Raw genomic sequence first — 19,025 nt, 5'->3', positions numbered from 1 at the left:
GCTAGAAACTTTATTGAGTTTGCCTTCAATACTTTGATGTTTAGTTTTTAAGTTGCTAGCTAATTGTAATCAGTTTAGAATATCATTATCTATTAACTATAATATGCACTTAGGGTGAAATCAAGGTTACCAAGAATGGCTGTAAATACATACTTAAAACAATGCGTTTTATAATCCATTATTATGGTCAACTTCTTGGCAAATCTGATTAGTCGTTGGTTTTTTACCTTGCAATGTGGCTCCCAAAGAGTGTCAGAAACATCAGCTTGGCTGGGTGTTTTTGCTTCTTCTTGCATTTTTAACACTGTCTGCCTTGGTTCCTGCTGTACCAGTAGTTTACTTAAATATCATTCATAAGTCTCCTTAGAAACAGAAACTGCAACATGTGGCAGTATGTTGAAAGTGAACATACAGCCCTCCCGCTACCCCTCACTGTGCATCCTATTGCTGCCATGCCCCAACACTCCTTGTGTCTGCCCACTTACTGGTCAGCCTGGGGTACCAGCAACAATCCTGACATTAACTAGTAGTAAAGCTTAATTTTTTTCTCCCCCCCCCCCTTTTTTTTTTTGGTAGAAAAACAACGGGTGTGATTAGAAGTTTATTCTGGAATTTCAGGGATCATCTTCTGTACCCCACCTTGAAGACTCTGGCTCTAGATAAGTGGTCTTAAAAATTGTGTTGGTTTTTAACCTTAGAAAACCCATCTTTTTAATGAAAATGAATATGAAACTTTTTTTTAAAAAAGATAGCAATAAGACCGCCCTGATTGACTTTAAGATGCAGTGTCAGAGTTCAGATCTCACTGCTTACTCTTTTTCTGCCACTTTCTCAAGCTGATTTGAAGATTCTTCTATGAAAACCTAGTTTTCCTTGAAACATAGTTGGAAAAAATCTTCTGCCACGCCTAGATCTCTAGGCCTGCCCTCACCAGTGCTTACTTCCTCTCCAGCTGTTAAGGAACCAACATGTTTTTCAAAAACCGGTATATGAATATTCACAATTTGGGGACTAGTAATAGCCCACCCAATTACTTTACATGTCCTCACTGTACCTTATGCTACATCTTATTTAGGGATAAGAACATCTAATAGAGTAAATATGAAATGGTGGCATTTCAGCCACTAAAATAGGAAAAAAATATTGTTTGGGTTGGAAGCCCTTCCTGTGTGTTCCCCAGTGACCTTGAGGTTGGAGGACATGTGATATCTGTTCTGTTAACACTGGTAAAATAAAATTTTTTAAATGTGCTAATAAGAGAAACTACAAATATATAAAACAAATAAAAATTTGAAATAAAAGGGAAATAACTTTTAAAAAGTGGTCATAAGAAAATTATGAAAAGATCTTTAAGATACCAGGAAACGGACCATCTGTGATATTCCTTTAGCCAAGATAAATAACACTTGCTGCTGTAATAATTGACCTCAAAATGTCTGGCTCAACTCACTGAAGATCTATTTATCACTCAAATCACAGTACAATGCATGCTGTGAGGAGGCTCTGCTCTAACTAGTCATTCAAGGACTGGTTCCACACTGCAGTCCTAATAGCTTCAAACACCTGGCTTCAGGGTTGACCTGACTTCATGTGGTTGAGACAGGAAGATAAAAGAGAATGGAGAGACACCCTTCTCTACTGCTCAGCAGGGATCATATTCCGTTGATGAGAACTAATCATGTGGCCCTACCTATATGCACAAAATTTGAGAAATGTCATTTAGCTGTCTTGGAAGAGAAAACAGGTTTGGTGAGTATGTAGCCAGGCTTTGTACTAGATACTCAATTTGTAGCTTGAGTATCACCAGGTATGACTCCAGAAATCTCTTGGGAAGCCTCTACCACTCTTTTTTCTGCCTGCTTTAATATAGAAATCTTCATGCTAGCACTAACTTCATCTCTTGCTATTCCTAGGACGAGCCATGATCTTCCATTTCTTTATACCTTTGCATGTGATATCCGTCCAGTTCTTTCAAATACTCCTTCCCTTCTAACCTCCTCTTCCTCCAAAGCTAACAAACTCTTAATCTTTTAAGACCTAAGACAATGTTTACTTCCTTTATGAACTTCTATCTGACACAGAAAGCACAGATCTCTTCCTAACATTCACTGAACTTATCTTTTACTTTGTACCTATCTCTTTTACTGACTGTTTAGGCCTGTGTCATAATCACTTAAGGAACTAGAATGTTTTCAAAAGGATTAATGTGCTAATATTCACAAACTAATTAATATGTCAGAGGCGTTTGAACCAGAGCGACTCCATCTTGAGTAGGGGCTGGGTACACCAAGGCTGAAACCTACTGGGCTGCATTCCTAGGAGGTTAGGCATTCTTAGCCACAGGTTGAGATAGAAGGTCAGCACAAGATACAGGTCACAAAGACCTTGCTGATAAAACAGAATGTGGTAAAGAAGCCGGCCAAAACCCACCAAAATCAAGATGGTGGTGACAGGGAACTCTGGTCAACCTCACTGCTCATTATATGCTAATTATAATGCGCTAGCATGCTAAAAGACACTCCACCAGCACAATGACAGTTTACAAATGTCATGGCAACGTCAGGAAGTTACCCTATATGGTCTAAAAAGTGGAGGAACTCTCAGTTCTGGGAATTGCCCACCCTTTCCAGAAAAACTCATGAATAATCCACCCCTTGTTTAGCATATAATCAAGAAATAACTATAAGTATACTCAGCTGAGCAGCCCATGACACTGCTCTGCCTACGGAGTAGCCATTATTTTATTCCTTTATTTTCTTAATCAACTTGCTTTCACTTTATGGACTCCCTGAATTCTTCACTGGAGGTCCAAGAACTCTCTTTTGGAGTCGGGATTGGGACCCCTTTCTGGTAACAAATTGCCTTAGCTTCTTAAGGTCAATGACCAAGTCTTATGTATCTTGGGATCTCCCATGCCTACCCAGCACAGGCTTGGCTCACATATTCAGTAACTAAGGAAAAAATGAATACTTTCTCCCTTTCTGACACTTACCAGTTGTCAGCAACTTTGGTGTCTTTTTTTGTTTCATTTTTGTATTAATATTTTTATATTGTCATAAAATATAACAATATTTACCACATTAATCATGTTCTAGTGTTCAGTACATGTTCTAGTGTTTAGTTAATAATGTTCTAGTGTTCAGTCCTATAGTTCAGTATAGTATGAACTATAGATGCACCTCATGCAACAGCTATCTATAACTTTTTCTTCCTGCAAACCTGAAACACTATACCTGTTGAACAACGACCCCTTTTCCCCTCTCCCCAGCCCCTGGTAACCATTATTCTACTTTCTGTTTCTAAGAGTTTGACTACTTCAGATGGCTCCTATAAATGGAATCACTTTTTGTGATTTGCAACTGGCTGATTCCACTTAGCACAAGGTTCTCAAGATTCATCCATGTTGTAGTTTATGAAGGAATTTTCTGCTTTTTTAAAGAAAGGCTAATCGTCCATTACATGTGTATACCACATTTTCTTTATCCATTCATCCATTCTAGTGTCTTTGTTTTTGACTTATGGGTTTCTGGAAGAGACTGATGAGAAAATATATTTTCCATTAACCCAAAAGAAAAAGTGATCCTGCATGCTGGAATTTTTAAGGATGGTTTAGGTTCTAGAGACTAAAAGAGAAATCAAAGAAAATGCAAAGGGAAATTAGATTTAAAAAAATTAGTGACCACATAAAGAATGTCTCCTATTATATCTTCTCTGAGCACGAGAAACTACTAAACTACTTTCAACTGAGCAATAAGGGCCCATAATAAAAAGCTGTTACCCTAGTTTTTTTACTACCCTACTCAATACCCCCTCTTTTATACCCTCAAAATAGCTCAGTTGAGAAAAGAAACAGTCCAATTTTACAGAAGGGAAAAATAAATAGATAAAAGGATAAGCAAGAACTCTTTTCAACACGGAGTAAGGTACTGGTTAGAATTTTAATACTGTATGGAGGAGTCTAACCCCAGAGTAATCCCTGGCCCATTTTGGTGTTAGTAAGTGGATCCCAGTGTTCGTTTGTACTGAGGTAGTTTGAAGCACGTTAGGGATATTCATAGCCTTTACTTCAGTGCATTATTATGAAAGAATCTAAAGTATCTTTGCATTTACATGATTATGTTCTCAGTTGGTCTGCGGAGCTATTATTAAATATGTGTCCATAATGTGTACAGAAAAATCTCCAAGTAAACTGGCATTTAACTCACCAACACATTAAACCCCCATACATAACTTCCTTTGAAAACGATCACACTAAAAATCCCAGCATTTAAAATCCTGAAGTTTTCGCTAAAATACGCTAAATATAGCTCGAAATAGTAAATAATCCACCCAAGGCGACATTAGCAAATTAATTGGTGTGTGAACAAAGAACCCTTTCTGCAGCGGCATGAATGTTGCCTTTATTTTTTCTCACAAGTATGATTTTAGAAAACAGCTGTAGCGCATGTTGACAAATGACAAAGCGGCAGTCGTGGTAAAGCACTTTCGGTCAAAGCCAAGAGTGGGGGAAATCGGGTTGCTGGGGCGGCACTCGTGCTGGAATCCCTAGCTTCCCTAACCTCCTTTTTCCAGTCCGGAGTGAGCGGGGGCCCCATCGCCCCACCCCCCTTTCCTGGCTCTGGTTACGGCCTTGCGAGTTGAACAAACTTGCTGCAGGCGGATTGGCGGTCGGGAGCTCTCGGGCTGGGGCGTTGTATTTATTAATTTATATTCCGCTGCGCCCCGCGCGGGCCACTCCTTTGTGTCCGGCCGCCGCCGCGGGAGCTCCGGGGCCTCGGCGGGGAGCGCGTTCCCAGTGTCCGCCTGACCCCTGGGGCCGGCACGTGCTGAGCCCAGTCCGCCGAGGGGGCGGAGGCCCCGATCTCCCCGACCCCCCTTCTCTGCCTAGAGGAGGAGGAGGAGGAGGAGCAGCGGCAGCAGCAGCAGGAGGCAATAGCTGCCAGCTCGAGGAGGCGCGGCGGAGAGGGGACTGCGGTCAGCTGCGTCCACTAGGGGCTGCGCTGCGGTCCCGCGCCCGGCGATGTTCCCGGGCAGTCCCTGAGTAGCAGCAGCTTGCCCCCCACCCGCTAGCCCGCCCTGGTGTCCGGCTCGCTCGCTGGCTGGCGCGGCCCCGGCCCCGCTCTGCGTCGGCCCCGCCGCGGTGGAGGCGCGCGAGAGGGACGCGGCCGGGGATGAGCAGATTGCGGGTGAACTCGCCGCCCGGGGGCCCCGCGAGGCCGTAAGCCGCTGCTTTTCTCCGAGTCGCCGCCCTGCCCTTGGATTTGAGATCATGTACGTACGCGCCGCCGTCCTGCTATTGTCTCTCTCCAGCGCGTGCCGTGCGCCCCAGGGAAGGGGGCTGGTGCCCATCCTCGCCGTGCGCTGTCCCCCGCACTTCCTGTTCCGAGGAAAGACCCGCGCGCTGACCGTGCTTCCCTTCTCTCCTCGCCCCCTCTCTGTCCCTGCAGGTCCATTCACATCGTGGCGCTGGGGAACGAGGGGGACGCTTTCCACCAGGACAACCGGCCGTCGGGGCTCATCCGCACTTACCTGGGGAGAAGCCCTCTGGTCTCGGGGGACGAGAGCAGCTTGTTACTGAATGCGGCCAGCACGGTCGCGCGTCCGGTGTTCACCGAGTATCAGGCCAGTGCGTTTGGGAATGTCAAGCTGGTGGTCCACGACTGTCCCGTCTGGGTAAGGAACAGCAGCTGCTCCACGCCGAGGCTGAAGAAGCTTTTCTTTCCTTTTTTTCCCCCTCCCCCTTCTGCCCACTTCCGTGAGTGTGGAGTGCCCGCGTTACGTGGGTCAAATTTTTAAACATTTTTGAGAAAATCGTTGGTCCTTTGTTTCACTGGGCAGGGGACAGCCCCGTCAGAGAACACTCTTAGGAAGATAGAAGGCCCCAGTGGGAATGTGGAGCACTTACTGGTACACTTCACAACTGTGGGTTGTCCCTTGGTAGGCAGCTGACAGTTGAATGTGCCAACTCCAAGGGACGGGGTCACTAAGTTTCACCAGCAGAAAGCAGTGTTTTTTTATGCCTGCCCTATTGGTGATAGTGTAATATTGGTGTTCTAAAAATACAGCCTTCTCAAAGCTCAGCACAGGCAAAAATACTTTTCACTGGGACAGTTCAGAAATAGTTCCTCTGGAAAGTGGAGGAAAAGACAGGGACTGGGAGTTAATTTTAAATGACTCATTTATAGCACTATTAATTGATCTCTGAACACTTTTAATTTTAATAATGCAAATACTCTTTATGTATTAGCCATTTGTCTTAGTGACTCATAAATCAGAGATAATATTACTAATGTTGCTTGGAAAACTTTTTAAAAATTAAAATTTGTAATAATGGAACAAAATTGTAGTGAAGTGGATAAATTGTAGCCCGATTCTTGAGTGTGATTAAGGGAGAAAGGAATTTAGTTTCTGACACATACAAGTATTTTCAGTATACAATAACATTATGTTTGAATGTTTTCCTTTAGTCTTATTTGAAAATCTCTGATTCTTTACTGATACTGGAGTTACGTATGTTTCAGCTAAGTTTACATTTAATAACAGAAGAAAGTTTAGTGCCTGAAAAATACGAATTGTCATTGTGTGAGATTTCACATTTAAACCGCAATATTAAAAAACTGAATCACGGCTATAGGAAACTATCATGCCTTTCTAAAAAATGTGTAGAGTGTACTTGGAAAAATTTTTTATGCAAAATTCCATGTAACAGAAAGAAAAGATCACTTGCTTATGTAAGTTTTCAGTTAAAGAAGAAAGTTATGTTAATTTGGTGAAATAAAAAACAGGCCTTTTCAATTAAGAGATGCTATTAAACCCCTAGTTATGATAGTGATGACGCTATTCATAAGAAGTATTGATGGAGAGCTTACTGACCAGAGTCTATGCAGGCAAATGAAACACTTCTTTTACTTGGACTCTTTCGTCGTGAAAGATCTTACAGCCTAAAAACATAACGGTTCAACATGCAGTTGAACAAATGTTTGGTGAATAGAGTAAACGTAGGAAAAATAAAATTAGCTACATTAGGATGTTAGGATTGCTTTCCCTGTATTTAATTTGAGCTGTTAACACTTTCCTGTTTATATTGTTAATTTCACAAACAGCAATGCTTGTGATCCCATACACTTTGTCTAGTAAAATGAAATCTTCCAAATGGAGAAAATAAGCCTCTCTAGTACAGATTTTTCCCATATGCTGGTTGTTATGGTTTATTTTGCTAATCACTTTTTGTTTGGTTAGACTCTGGCCCTATTTAAGGCCCCAAGTTTGTAACCCGGTACAATTTGCTGGGTTATAATGATCTTCAGATATGAGATTCCATTTCTAGAGTTGCTCTTTATAAGGCGCTTTTCTTCACTTGGTGGTAAGTAAAGCCCATCAGAGATACTAAAGCTGATTGCATTAATCAACTGTTACTTGACATATTACAGAATCAGAATATTACATATAGCAGAGCAGATAAAGCACGGCCTTTGATATCAAAAGGATCTGATTTCAGATTCTCACATTGCCATTTCAGGTCTGCGTGTCCTTGTTAAATCACTTACCTTCTCAGCCTTATTTCCCTATCTATAAAATAATCTGCCTCCTAGAGCTGTGCTGAGAAGTGAATGAGAAACTAGCACGCATCAAGTTCTAAGTATAGAGGCTGACATTTAGTAGCTGCTCTATAAGTGGTAGCTAATATAAGAATAAAGTGTTTGTTATAACTTTAGTATAGTTATGTATCACTTGTATTAATACTAAGCAAAAGTAAGATTTTCAGAGGTCATTCAAGATGTATACAACTACAGTACCAGTACACTGGGGCAGCGATGTTCATTCTTCATACATGCAGCCCCACATTCAAGTAAAATAAAATAGTTTCACTGTAGAAATTTGGATTTTTTTTTTAAAGATGAGTTCAATTCTCCAAATGTGGCTCCAAGCCTTGTGTTGCATAACCCCCTAGAGGAAATCCTGGAACTGATTTACAAGGGGTGGGAAAATTTGATTTCCTTCATAATTCTAGAAATCTTTGGAGTATTTTCTCTTTGACATAGTTTGAGAAGAGATGTGTTGTTGCCTTGAAGTTTAAATGAGATATCTGTGTTTCTCTTCCCTAATTCTCGTCCATAGATCCTTAGCCTTGCCCTGGATCCTTGCCTTAAATACTTGGAACTTTTAAAACAAATGTGCTGCAGATTCATTAGACGTAGCACATTATTTAGTGTGTCTTTCTCTCTTTCCCATCCGTTTTTTTTTTGGTGTGGTACATTATTATTTCATTTCACGTTTCTATATCTTTTACTATTTGTTAAAAATATTCCACAAAAAGCAGTGAGGTAGTTCAATAGATTTGCAGTTTTCTTTGCAGGGTTTGAAGCTCTGCTTTGGAGTACAAATAAAAGTATTTATAGGCTTCACATCCTCAATCCCACAGAGTTAAAGATGCCCGGACCCATTTTTTCATAACGTTTTCCCTTAAAGGTCCTCCTCTTCCCCGGATACTTCTCCAGTAACTCTGGAATTTTGAACTATTTGGAATTCGTAAAGCAGCCACTTTTGATTTATTCTCTCAGAGTTAAATGGCTGCTTAATATTGGCCCCTCTTTTGTTTAGCTTTTTTTCTCGTTTGTCTTCCTTGTTATACTTATGCACTCTGTTATACTTGTATACGTTGAACTTGAACGCTATAACAGAGGCATTTGGAACTGAATAGGCTGTGTGGTTTGGGATTTGGCAGTTTGAGAGTTCTGCTGGGAAGCTTTCCCATTTTCTTGCACTGTGTCCCACTTCCCTTCTCCCCCCTTGCACCCTCTACCAAGTTCAAGCCTTGCCTTTGTTGTTTATGGTCCATAGTTTGCCTTTTTTTTTTTTTTTTTTTTTTTTTGGTTCTTTTACCTTCCTTCAAAAATACTGTACGCATCCCAGTTTTGATAGGGTATTCATGACAAAAAATTCTGCAGTTCTTGTTACTCTGAGTGTACTTGTGGGAAATGAGTGGCTGGGAGGGTATGGGGAACTGGGGGAGGCACTGATGAGAAGAAGCTTTCTCTGCAGAAGGGCATTGCTGTGTGATACTCCTCCAGAATGTTCCATTGTAGGATAAAAGCTCTGTCACATAGACCTTGGTTGGCTGATTCAAACACTGTTAACCCTGTTTTAGATTCGTTATTTCAAAGTTTGAACTTTCTTAGCTCAACAGATTTTGGACCTGTTAGTCACACCTAGCTATTTTCTTAATCTAGCTTTATTACATCCTAGAAGTATGTACCAAAGGCCACATAAAAGGACAAATGATTAATAGTTAACTAGAATGTGAGAAGAAAACTACTTGTACTTATTTGGTAGTGGAATTAAGATACCTGAAGATATTTTCCTTACATCACTATTCATACAAAAACTTTGAAAAATTATATTTAAAATATCAACCCAGGCCAGGCGTGGTGGCTCATGCCTGTAATCCTACCACTTTGGGAGATCAAAGTGGGCAGATTGCCTGAGCTCAGAAGTTCGAGACCAGCCTGAGCATCATGGTTGAAACCTCATCTCTGCTAAAGTACAAAAAATTAGCTGGAATAGTGGTACACACATGTAGTCCCAGCTACTCGGGAGGCTGAGGCACAGGAGTTGCTTGAACCTGGGAGGCGGAGGCTGCAGTGAGCCAAGATCATGTCAATGAACTCCATCCTGGGCAACAGAGTGTAAGACCCTGTCTCAAAAAAAAAAAAAAAAAAATCAAAACATTATATTTTTAAGGAATAGTGTTTGTAGTAAATTACTTATGGCCCCAGTTCTGAATAAATATAAATGTTATTAGCTGTAGCACAAAAGTAAGTATTTCAGAACTAGAAGGGTTTATCCTGAATTTTTAATTTATGTAAGCAAAATACATGAATTGAAAATACCTTACCATGTTAACACCTTGTAATACACAGTATTTCTTTTTTATAAAGGAATTTCTCCCTCATCCGACATTCATACTCTATATATACAGTACTGTCCAAAGGATGGATGAAGTTGAAAAGTATACATGAGTTTTGAAAATACGAATAAAGTATATGGAACTTCACAGAATTTAAAATGTATTGCAGTTCAAAACACTGAAAATCCTGCAGTGTCTAACTGGGTCACAGGAAAACCTTTGAGGCTTTGTTACTCATACTGTTGCTCTTCCATCTAATGCCATAATGTTATACTTTTGAATTTATGAGGTGATAAAAATATAGTGTAATTTTAAAACAAAGGGCTTATTTTTAAGTGCAAATAGTGAAAGAGGTTGCTTATTTCATCTGACTCTCAAGAATTCTCAGGTTCTCCTGTTTAACCATTACATAATTGTCCAGGCTACATGAGTAAGTAAACATTTTTAAAAAGAGGGTTGGCAGACTGCAACACTTTTAATTTTATGTAGTTACTTATTTTAAAATAATTTTTTATGAATTCCAAAAATTAATGTCATAAATTATTTCAGCATTGATTGGAAGATAAGTAGACTAAAGATTGCTATTTACATTTTGGTTTAGGACATATTTGACAGTGATTGGTACACTTCTCGAAATCTAATTGGGGGCGCTGACATCATTGTGATCAAATACAACGTTAATGACAAGTTTTCATTCCATGAAGTAAAGGATAATTATATTCCAGTGATAAAAAGAGCATTAAATTCAGTTCCAGTAATTATTGCTGCTGTTGGTACCAGACAAAATGGTAAGTATTTAATATTCTCTTTTATAGTGAGCATGCAAATATTGTATATTTTAAATAGTGCTAACTTTATTAATGAATAATAGGGTTTGTTTTTGAAAACCAAAGTGACTTTGGTTCAATGCCAGCTGCCATCACTTCATCATTTGATACGATAAAAAGGCAACAAAGGAGAGGATTATGAACTTCTGCTGTGATTCCACTGGGTGCAAATCCGTCTTCTAAATGGCTCTTCTACAGTAGTGATGGAAGTCAGCAATTGTGTTATTTTGACATATGAGAGGTATTAGGCTGATGCTGAGCCCTAGAAAACTCTTTTTGATGGTCTGAAGGTCTACCCAATTGGGAAGGATAGATTGTTCACATGAAAATGTGAACTTGGGAGCAGGAATTTTAGGTAGATAATAATGAGTGAGCTGGAAACACTGACAGTGCTGCCTAAGAGAAAGGATTGCTTATTCCATGACTGGTAGATTCACTGGGTTTGGGCTGCTTCAGCCATTACTGCTGTGCATATGATTGTCAGATACCTTCGGGCCAACTCAGGATTCAGTTTGATTGAGTGGTATTTTACAAATCTTCTTAGTGGAATTTCCTAAGTAAAGCTATTTGAAATTTTTACTTTTACACATTATTCTAAAAACTTTTAAATTGAGAAATTGCAAAGTAAAGGACATAAAATTTGGTCATCTTAGAGTGCAGCTAAATGCATTGTTACCTATGTATACAGCCGTGCAACCCACACAGATCAAGGCATGGAACATTTGCAGCACTTGAGAATGCTCCCTCATGCCCTTCCTAGTTAATAACTCTCCTCCTCAGAGGTAACTGCTATTCTGACTTCTAACAACATAGATTAGTTTTACCTATTTCTGAACTTGATACCTGTGAAATTATACAGTATGTGGTGGTGTCTTAGGTCAGGCTAATTTCAGTTGGCGTAATACTTTTGAGATTTGTCCATGTTGTGTTTATCTGTAGTTCGTTCTTTTTATTACTGTATATTATTCCATTGTATGAATATGCCATAATGTATTTATCTATTCTTTTGAGGATGCTTAGGTGGTTACCCAGGAGTGGGATTGTTGAGTGAGAGGGCGGGTATATATTTAGCATTAGTAGATACAAATAAGGCAGCCATGACCCACCCATGACCTCATATCCTCTCTATTTCCTTATCTTTCTTTTTATTTCTGGTCGTGATTCATAAAAGAGGTATCCACACTTCCCGAGTCCATTTCCTATTCATTCTTCAGTCCACTACAGTCTGACTTTGACTTTCACAAGTGCACCAAGTTTGTTCTCACTCAGGGTCGCCAGTTGCTGTGGTCTGAATGTGTTTCCCCAAGTTCATGTGATGGACACAGTGTTGGGCAGTGGGACTTTAGGAGGTAATTAGGGCAAGAGATCTCTGCCCTCGTAAATGGATTGATGCTATTATCTCTAGAGTGGGTTCATTATTACGGGAGTGGGCTCCTGATAAAAGGATGAGTTTGGCCCCCTTCTGCCCTCTGTCTTGTGAGCTCTCTTGTACTTCTGCCTTCCACCATGGGACGATGCTGCAGGAAGGCCTCACCAGATGCTGGCACCTTGATGTTGGACATCTCAGCCTCCAGAACTGTGAGAAATAAATTTTTTTTCTTTAGAAATTACCCAGTCTGTGGTGTTCCATTTTAGCAGCACAAAATGAACTAAGACACCATTTATATCCTTGTTAGCCAAATTTAATACACTTTAATAACAATTATCTCTTATTGAAATTATTGAAACATACTTCTCCCTCCATTTAATAAAGCTACTGTTTCTTTCCTGGTTTTTCTAACTCTCTGTCTCCTTTACCTTTCTCCCATCTCCCACACACACAGCGGCACCAACATATCGTGGAATTGCTTCTCAGGGTTCCATCCTTTGACTTCACCTGTTCTTACTCTTCAACCAAACCATTAACCTGCTAATCTGTTACCCTGGCTTCTCCTACATAAACACTGATGACTGTTCAGTCTGTCTCTCTGGCTTTAGTCTCACTCCTGACACGTATCTCCATAGACGTCATCTTCCTCTGGCCAAATTCCCTGTCTTGGTGAATGGTGCCAATCCTATCCATTCACCCAAACAAGAATCATCCTAGACCCAGCCCAATTCCCCATATCCAGTTGATTAAGAACCCCTTTTGCTTTTATATTTTAAATAAATCTCAAACTCATTACTTTCTCTTCATCTCCGTTGGATTTCACATTCTAGTCATTTAATTATTTGTCATGGTGGCCTTCTTTTTGGTCTCTTTTTTTTTTTTTTTTTTTTTTTTTTTTTGAGACGGAGTCTCGCTCTGTCACCCGGACTGGAGTGCAGTGGCCGGATCTCAGCTCACTGCAAGCTCCGCCTCCCGGGTTCCCGCCATTCTCCTGCCTCAGCCTCCCGAGTAGCTGGGACTACAGGCGCCGCCACCTCGCCCGGCTAGTTTTTGTATTTTATTTTTAGTAGAGACGGGGTTTCACAGTGTTAGCCAGGATGGTCTCGATCTCCTGACCTCGTGATCCGCCCGTCTCGGCCTCCCAAAGTGCTGGGATTACAGGCTTGAGCCACCGCGCCCGGCCCTTTTTGGTCTCTTTAAGGGATGGTTTCAGATTTTGTAGGGCCTCAAACTTATACAATTTGGAGGTCCTTTGTAAGGAAAAAAACCCACAAAATAACAGATACATATATGTACAAAAGTAAATATTTAGAATGATAAGTGAAAGCACAGCAAATTACAACTAAAAAAGCTGTTGAATATGATAAACATTTTTAAATACATGTATATATTTTTGAGATAGGGTCTCACTCTGTTGCCCAGGCTGGAGTACAGTGGCATGATCGTAGCTCACTGCAGCCTCGACCTCCTGGGCTCGAATGATCCCCTCACCTCAGCCTCCTGAGTAGCAGGGACTATAGGCACATGCCACCACACCTGGCCGATTTTTTTGTAGAGACAGATTTCTGCCATGTTGCTCAGGCTAGTCTCCGTCTTCTAGGCTCAAGCCATCTGCCCCCCTCAGCCTCCCAAAGTGCTGGGGTTATAGGCATGAGCCATCACATCTGGCAACACAACTTCTTAACAGCCTGATACTTCTTCAACTTTTCTTATATTTTTGGGGTGACCATAGTCTTTGGTCATCTCTTCATATGATAACCACTGATAGGTTATGGCTGTGTCCCCACACAAATCTCACACTGAATTGTCATAATCCCTGTGTGTCATGGGTGGGACCTGGTGGGAGGTAGTTGAATCATGGGAGCAGGTTTTTCCGGTGCTGTTCTTGTGATAGTTAATAAGTCTTATGAGATCTGATGGTTTTATAAAAGGGCAGTTCTGCTCATGCTCTTTTGCCTGCTGCCATGTAAGATGTGACTTTGCTCCTCCTTCACCTTCCACCATGATCGTGAGACCTCCCTAGCCATGTGGAACTATGAGTCCGTAAAACCTCCTTTTCTTTATAAATTACCCAGTCTCTGGTATGTCTTTACTAGCAGCATGAGAATGGACTAATACAACCACTTTGTGATATTTTTTATATAGAGAAGAGAATGATAATCAGTTTTTCTTTCTGCATATTTCTTCTCTTTCCACATCTTTCTGGTCCTGGGCACCAGAGTTTGTGTTGTATTCCTATTTCAGCTCAGGATTCTTGTCATAATACCAAATAAGTGTGCACTGTGGGTGGCAGAAACATTTCTGAAAGTCATACATGTATTAGGATAGTTATCACTCAACTATACATGGATGTGACTATAAATCACAAATAGCTAACTAAGCCTAAAGTTAAATTCCCCTTAGCAGCATCCCCAAAATGCCCATAGTTACTCCGGAGCTGCCTGATACAAGATGAAGTGATCTGGAGTGGAAAGAGACAGTAGTCTTGACTAAATATCTTATTTTGCAAATTTTACAAAAGAATATGACCATGTGAAGATATATTGCTTAGGTTCTTCCTGGGGCTTGGAAAGGATCCATAAGAAAAGAGCCTTGAAGCTTGAGCTTCATCAGCTTCATGGTAAATTGGCCTCTGGTGCGCTATTCCTGGTTTGTCTCTGAAATAAATTCTCTCAGAATAGTCATCCTAGAATACAAGTGAGATCATGGCGCTTAATGCTTGGGATTCTTTAGGAACTTTCTTCTTTGCCTCTTATTTTGCAAAATTTCAAACCTAAGAAAGTTGACAAGAATGAGACATTGAACCCTAGATTTTATAAGCAAGCGCGCGCACGCTCAAACACACACACACACTATTTTTGGCTGAACTATTTGAGAGTAAATTGTAAACGTTATGAGATTTCTTTATTCGTATTTACTTTAGCATGTATTATCTCATCATCAATCAAGAAATCTAACATACTATTATATTTTTACTATTATTTAAGATATGATCCATATTTACATTTCCCCAGTTGTTTCTTTATAATGTGCGTTAGAGCTGGGGTTTATTGTTGTTGTTGTTTAACCAATCCAGGATGCAGTTAAAAATTACACATTGCATTTAGTTGTTACATGTCTCTATTCTCTCTTTTTTTTCTTTCTTTTTTTTTTTTAGAGACAAGATCTTGCTATGTTGCCTAGGCTGGTCTGGAACTCCGGCTTAAGCAATTCCCCTGCCGCAGACTCCCAAGTAGCTAGGATTATCGGCATGCATTACCACATCTGCCTTCTAATCTCTTTTAATTTGGAGCAGTACTCCCAATGGTTTTTGGCGGGGAGGGACCGTGTCTTTTGTAACGTTAACATTTTTAATGAACCCAGGCCCTTTAGTTTCATAATTCCTTCATTTATGATAAATGTGCTTGGAAAATAGTGATGTTTCTATCATTCCTCCTACACTTAGTAGTTGATACTCTTCTGTAAATGGAGCCTTCCTTTTTCTGTGCTCCCAAATTTTTCTCTTAGAATTATCATGATTCATGGATTTGTATTTTAAATTCAGTATTTTATAATCTGTTCTGATTATTCTTTCAGATGCTCACATTGTTCCATATTTGCCTAGAGGTAGTCATTTCAAGCTACCTCTAATCAGTTTTTAGCCCCTTCCTTATTTTCTGGCACAAGATATTCAACTCTCAGACTTCGCCTCTCCCAGTCCTAGAATCAGCCATTTCTTTGGAATTCTGGTTCCTTCTAGGGGGCAATGATATTTAGAAACCAAGGTCTGGACTCTTAGATGCTCATGACTTTAGGTGTCTTTACTTCTAAGCCCTTTAATTGGCTAGAGCCAGGGATTATACCTTTTCTTTAAATTATGGGCACCGATACCCTTATTTCAGTTCAGTATTTGTATCTCATTTCAATAACTTTTGCTTATAAAATTGTTACCTGAAATACAAGATCCTTCATGATGTAGCCTCCGACTGTTTCTAGAATCTTGCAAGGCATGATTCCCTGTCTTATGTAACAGTCACACTGAACTGCTTGGAAAACTTTATGTTTTTATTTAGGTCTAGGAAAGTCTTAACTTTGTGACTTCAGATATTACCATCCCTCCATTTTCTCTATTCTCTTCTTTTGGGATTCTTGTTAGACTGATGTTGAAACTTCTGGATCTCTTCTCTGTTTCTTTTATCTTTCTTTTATATTTCTTACTGCTTTATTTCTTTGTGTTGCATTATGGTAGATTTCCTTGGCCTTTTCTTCTGGTTCACACGTTCTGCTGGGTCTGTTCTGCTATTCTGCCTTATTACATTTTTTGTTTCAAAAGCTTTCCATACAAGATCTGTAATGGCTGTTTTCATAATTTCTTGTTCCAGTCTTAAGGATGCAAACTTTTGCTTAAAAAAACTCTCAGGGTAATTAATGATACTTAATAATTTGATTTTGATTTGTCTATTAAGTTTGGTTTTAAGACGGCATTATAAGTCATTCTGCTTGATGAGATTTTATTTTATGGTATGGATGCTTCTTAAACATTGGGTAATTCTTAATTTGCCTACCTTTGCAGTTGACTTTCCTTGTTGGATTGATGCCTTCCTCTTTCTCTGCCCAAGTGCTGTCTGGGGATGGGGGTGTAAGTAGGAAAACACCCAGGATCAACAGGCCTGGCTGCTTCCACGGGGGTTCTCCCACTCATCCCCAGTCATTTGCCTTTGGGCCTCCTCCTGCTTCTTGCTCCCCGCATTGTTGAGCAGAGAGCGCCATGGATGTGACTGCAGTGTGAACCTGTACTCAGAGCTTCAGGAGGCCTCTTTTGTCCTGTGCTGCCTGCCTTCATTCTCTCAGGCACTGCTAGTTTCTGAGCTGATGAGGTTTCCCCCCTAGTTTTTTAGTGTTGCTGTCTATTCAGTCCTTCCTGCTTCCCTCTCTCTCTTTCTCCTTCCCTCCCTTCCTTCTTTCCTCCCCTCTTCCCTCCTTCCCTCTGTTCTTCCCCTCCCCCCCATTTTTTTTTTTTTTTTGAGACAGAGTGTCACTCTGTCGCCCAGACTGGAGTGTGGTGGCATGATCTCAGCTCACTGCAACCTCCACCTCTCAGGTTCAAGTGATTCTCCTGCCTCAGCCTCCTAAGTAACTGCAATTATAGGTATGAACCACCATGCCTGGGTAATTTCTGTATTTTTAGTAGAGATGGAGTTTCATCATATTGGCCAGGCTGGTCTCAAACTCCTGACCTCAAGTTATCCACCTACCTCAGCCTCCCAAAGTGCTGGGATTACAGGCATGAGACAATGCATCTATCCTCTCTCCCCCTTCCTTCTTTCCTTTCTTCCTCCCTTATTCCTTTCCCCCCTCCCTCCCTCCTTCTTTCTTCTCTCCCTCCTTCCCCCTTTATTTCATCATCTCTGTGATTTGGCAGGGAGGGGAGATCACAGTGTGAGCTTAGCTTTCCATCTTGAAACTGAAAATGAATGTTTTCCTTTCTTCTCACACCCCGTCCTCTGTATATGCTGTATTCTTTTTTTTTTTTTTTGAGACGGAGTCTCGCTCTGTCGCCCAGGCTGGAGTGCAGTGGCCGGATCTCAGCTCACTGCAAGCTCCGCCTCCCGGGTTTACGCCATTCTCCTGTCTCAGCCTCCCGAGTAGCTGGGACTACAGGCGCCCACCACCTCGCCCGGCTAGCTTTTTGTATTTTTTTTGTAGAGACGGGGTTTCACCATGTTAGCCAGGATGGTCTCGATCTCCTGACCTCGTGATCCGCCCGTCTCGGCCTCCCAAAGTGCTGGGATTACAGGCTTGAGCCACTGCGCCCGGCCTATGCTGTATTCTTAACTGTAGTGCCCCTCTACACAGCCCCTGTCATATCAGCATAGCCAATTCACACTTACCTTTTATATCATTACACTTTCTGTGAAGCCTTCCGTAATCCCCCCCAGACAGTTAACTTTCTCTCCTCTGTTCTGTGGTGGCTTTGGACACCTTTATTTCAGTGCTTATTATGCTATATTATAACTGTTTGCAATCATGTCTATCTTGTCTCAGTTGACTATGAGTTTTTTTATCATTTCATTTTTATATCCTTGGTACTTGATGTGTGGTAGGTGCTCACTAAACATTTATTCAGTGAGTGAATGGTTTTATGGATGATCTAAGTAAGCGAAAAAATCAGTTTCACTAACAAGATGAAATTAATTTGCCATACAAGATGTAATTATAAAGTAATTACAAAGCTAAATCTGGCTATTCAACTCAAGGACCTTTATTGGCTTCCCCCTATCCATCCCTTGGAATACATGAAGCTGTGCTGGGTACTCTCCTTATAATTCCCTTGCAATTCTTTTTACCTTTTCGTTTGTTTGTTTTTTGTTTTAAATAGAGATGGGGCTGGCCATGGTGACTCATACCTGCAGTCCCAGCACTTTGGGAGGCTGAAGTGGGAGGATCACTTGCGATCAAGAGTTCAAGACCAGCCTGGGCAACATGGTGAAACCCCATCTCTAGTAAAAATATGAAAATTAGCCAAGTGTGGTGATGCACACCAGTAGTTCCAGCTGCTGGGTAGACTGAGGTGGGAGGATCACTTGAGCCAGAGATCATACCACTGCGCTCCAGCCTGGGGACAGAGTGAGACCCTGTCTCAAAATAAATAAATAAATACATAAAAATTTAAAAAATAAAAAAATGGAGATGGGATTTCACAATGTCGACCAAGCTGGCCCCCAACTTCTGAGCTCAAGGGATCCTCCTACCTCAGCCTCCCAAGTAACTGGAATTAAGCACATGCCACCATGCTCAGCTTCTTGAAATTCTTTTTAAAATTGAAAAAAATTCAGCAAATATAGTCCAGTCTCATTTCTTTCGTTTGTTACCCGTGTTTTTGACAACCTTGACCCTATGGATATCTTCATCATATTTGGCTCAGAATAAATTTTCAGCTTGT

General features: G+C 40.8%; 2 protein-coding genes across 3 annotated transcripts in view; one reads left to right on the top strand and one right to left on the bottom strand.

Annotated features, from left to right (window-relative positions):
- Positions 1-4,384: 4,384 nt before the first annotated feature.
- LOC117064893 lies at positions 4,385-5,661 on the bottom strand. Its single transcript, XM_033179073.1, has 2 exons — positions 5,530-5,661; positions 4,385-5,377 (listed from the first exon to the last, which is right to left on the bottom strand). Exon 2 carries the CDS (start codon positions 5,347-5,349, stop codon positions 4,885-4,887), a length of 465 nt encoding a protein of 154 aa, XP_033034964.1. The 5' UTR covers positions 5,350-5,377; positions 5,530-5,661; the 3' UTR covers positions 4,385-4,884.
- The window catches only part of RHOBTB3 (Rho related BTB domain containing 3), a 62,400-nt gene continuing 48,296 nt past the window's right edge, over positions 4,922-19,025 (top strand). Inside the window, exons 1-3 of one of the 2 annotated variants that reach the window (XM_033179071.1) lie at positions 4,922-5,271; positions 5,448-5,673; positions 10,509-10,695. In XM_033179071.1, the coding sequence (XP_033034962.1) occupies positions 5,270-5,271; positions 5,448-5,673; positions 10,509-10,695 (415 nt within the window). In that variant the 5' untranslated portion in view covers positions 4,922-5,269. The remainder of the gene's footprint in view (positions 5,272-5,447; positions 5,674-10,508; positions 10,696-19,025) is intronic. The other variant, XM_033179072.1, reaches the window with a different exon arrangement.

The sequence above is a fragment of the Trachypithecus francoisi genome, unplaced genomic scaffold (genome assembly GCF_009764315.1).
Source record: "Trachypithecus francoisi isolate TF-2019V2 unplaced genomic scaffold, Tfra_2.0 Lachesis_group2, whole genome shotgun sequence".
In the NCBI taxonomy this organism is placed as follows: domain Eukaryota; kingdom Metazoa; phylum Chordata; class Mammalia; order Primates; family Cercopithecidae; genus Trachypithecus; species Trachypithecus francoisi.
Note: the sequence above shows the minus strand (reverse complement) of the source record. Positions and strands in the feature narration are given on the sequence as shown.

Excerpts from the sequence above, each read along its gene's own strand:
- LOC117064893 (XM_033179073.1), bottom strand. The coding sequence starts at position 5,349 with ATGGGCACCAGCCCCCTTCCCTGGGGCGCACGGCACGCGCTGGAGAGA.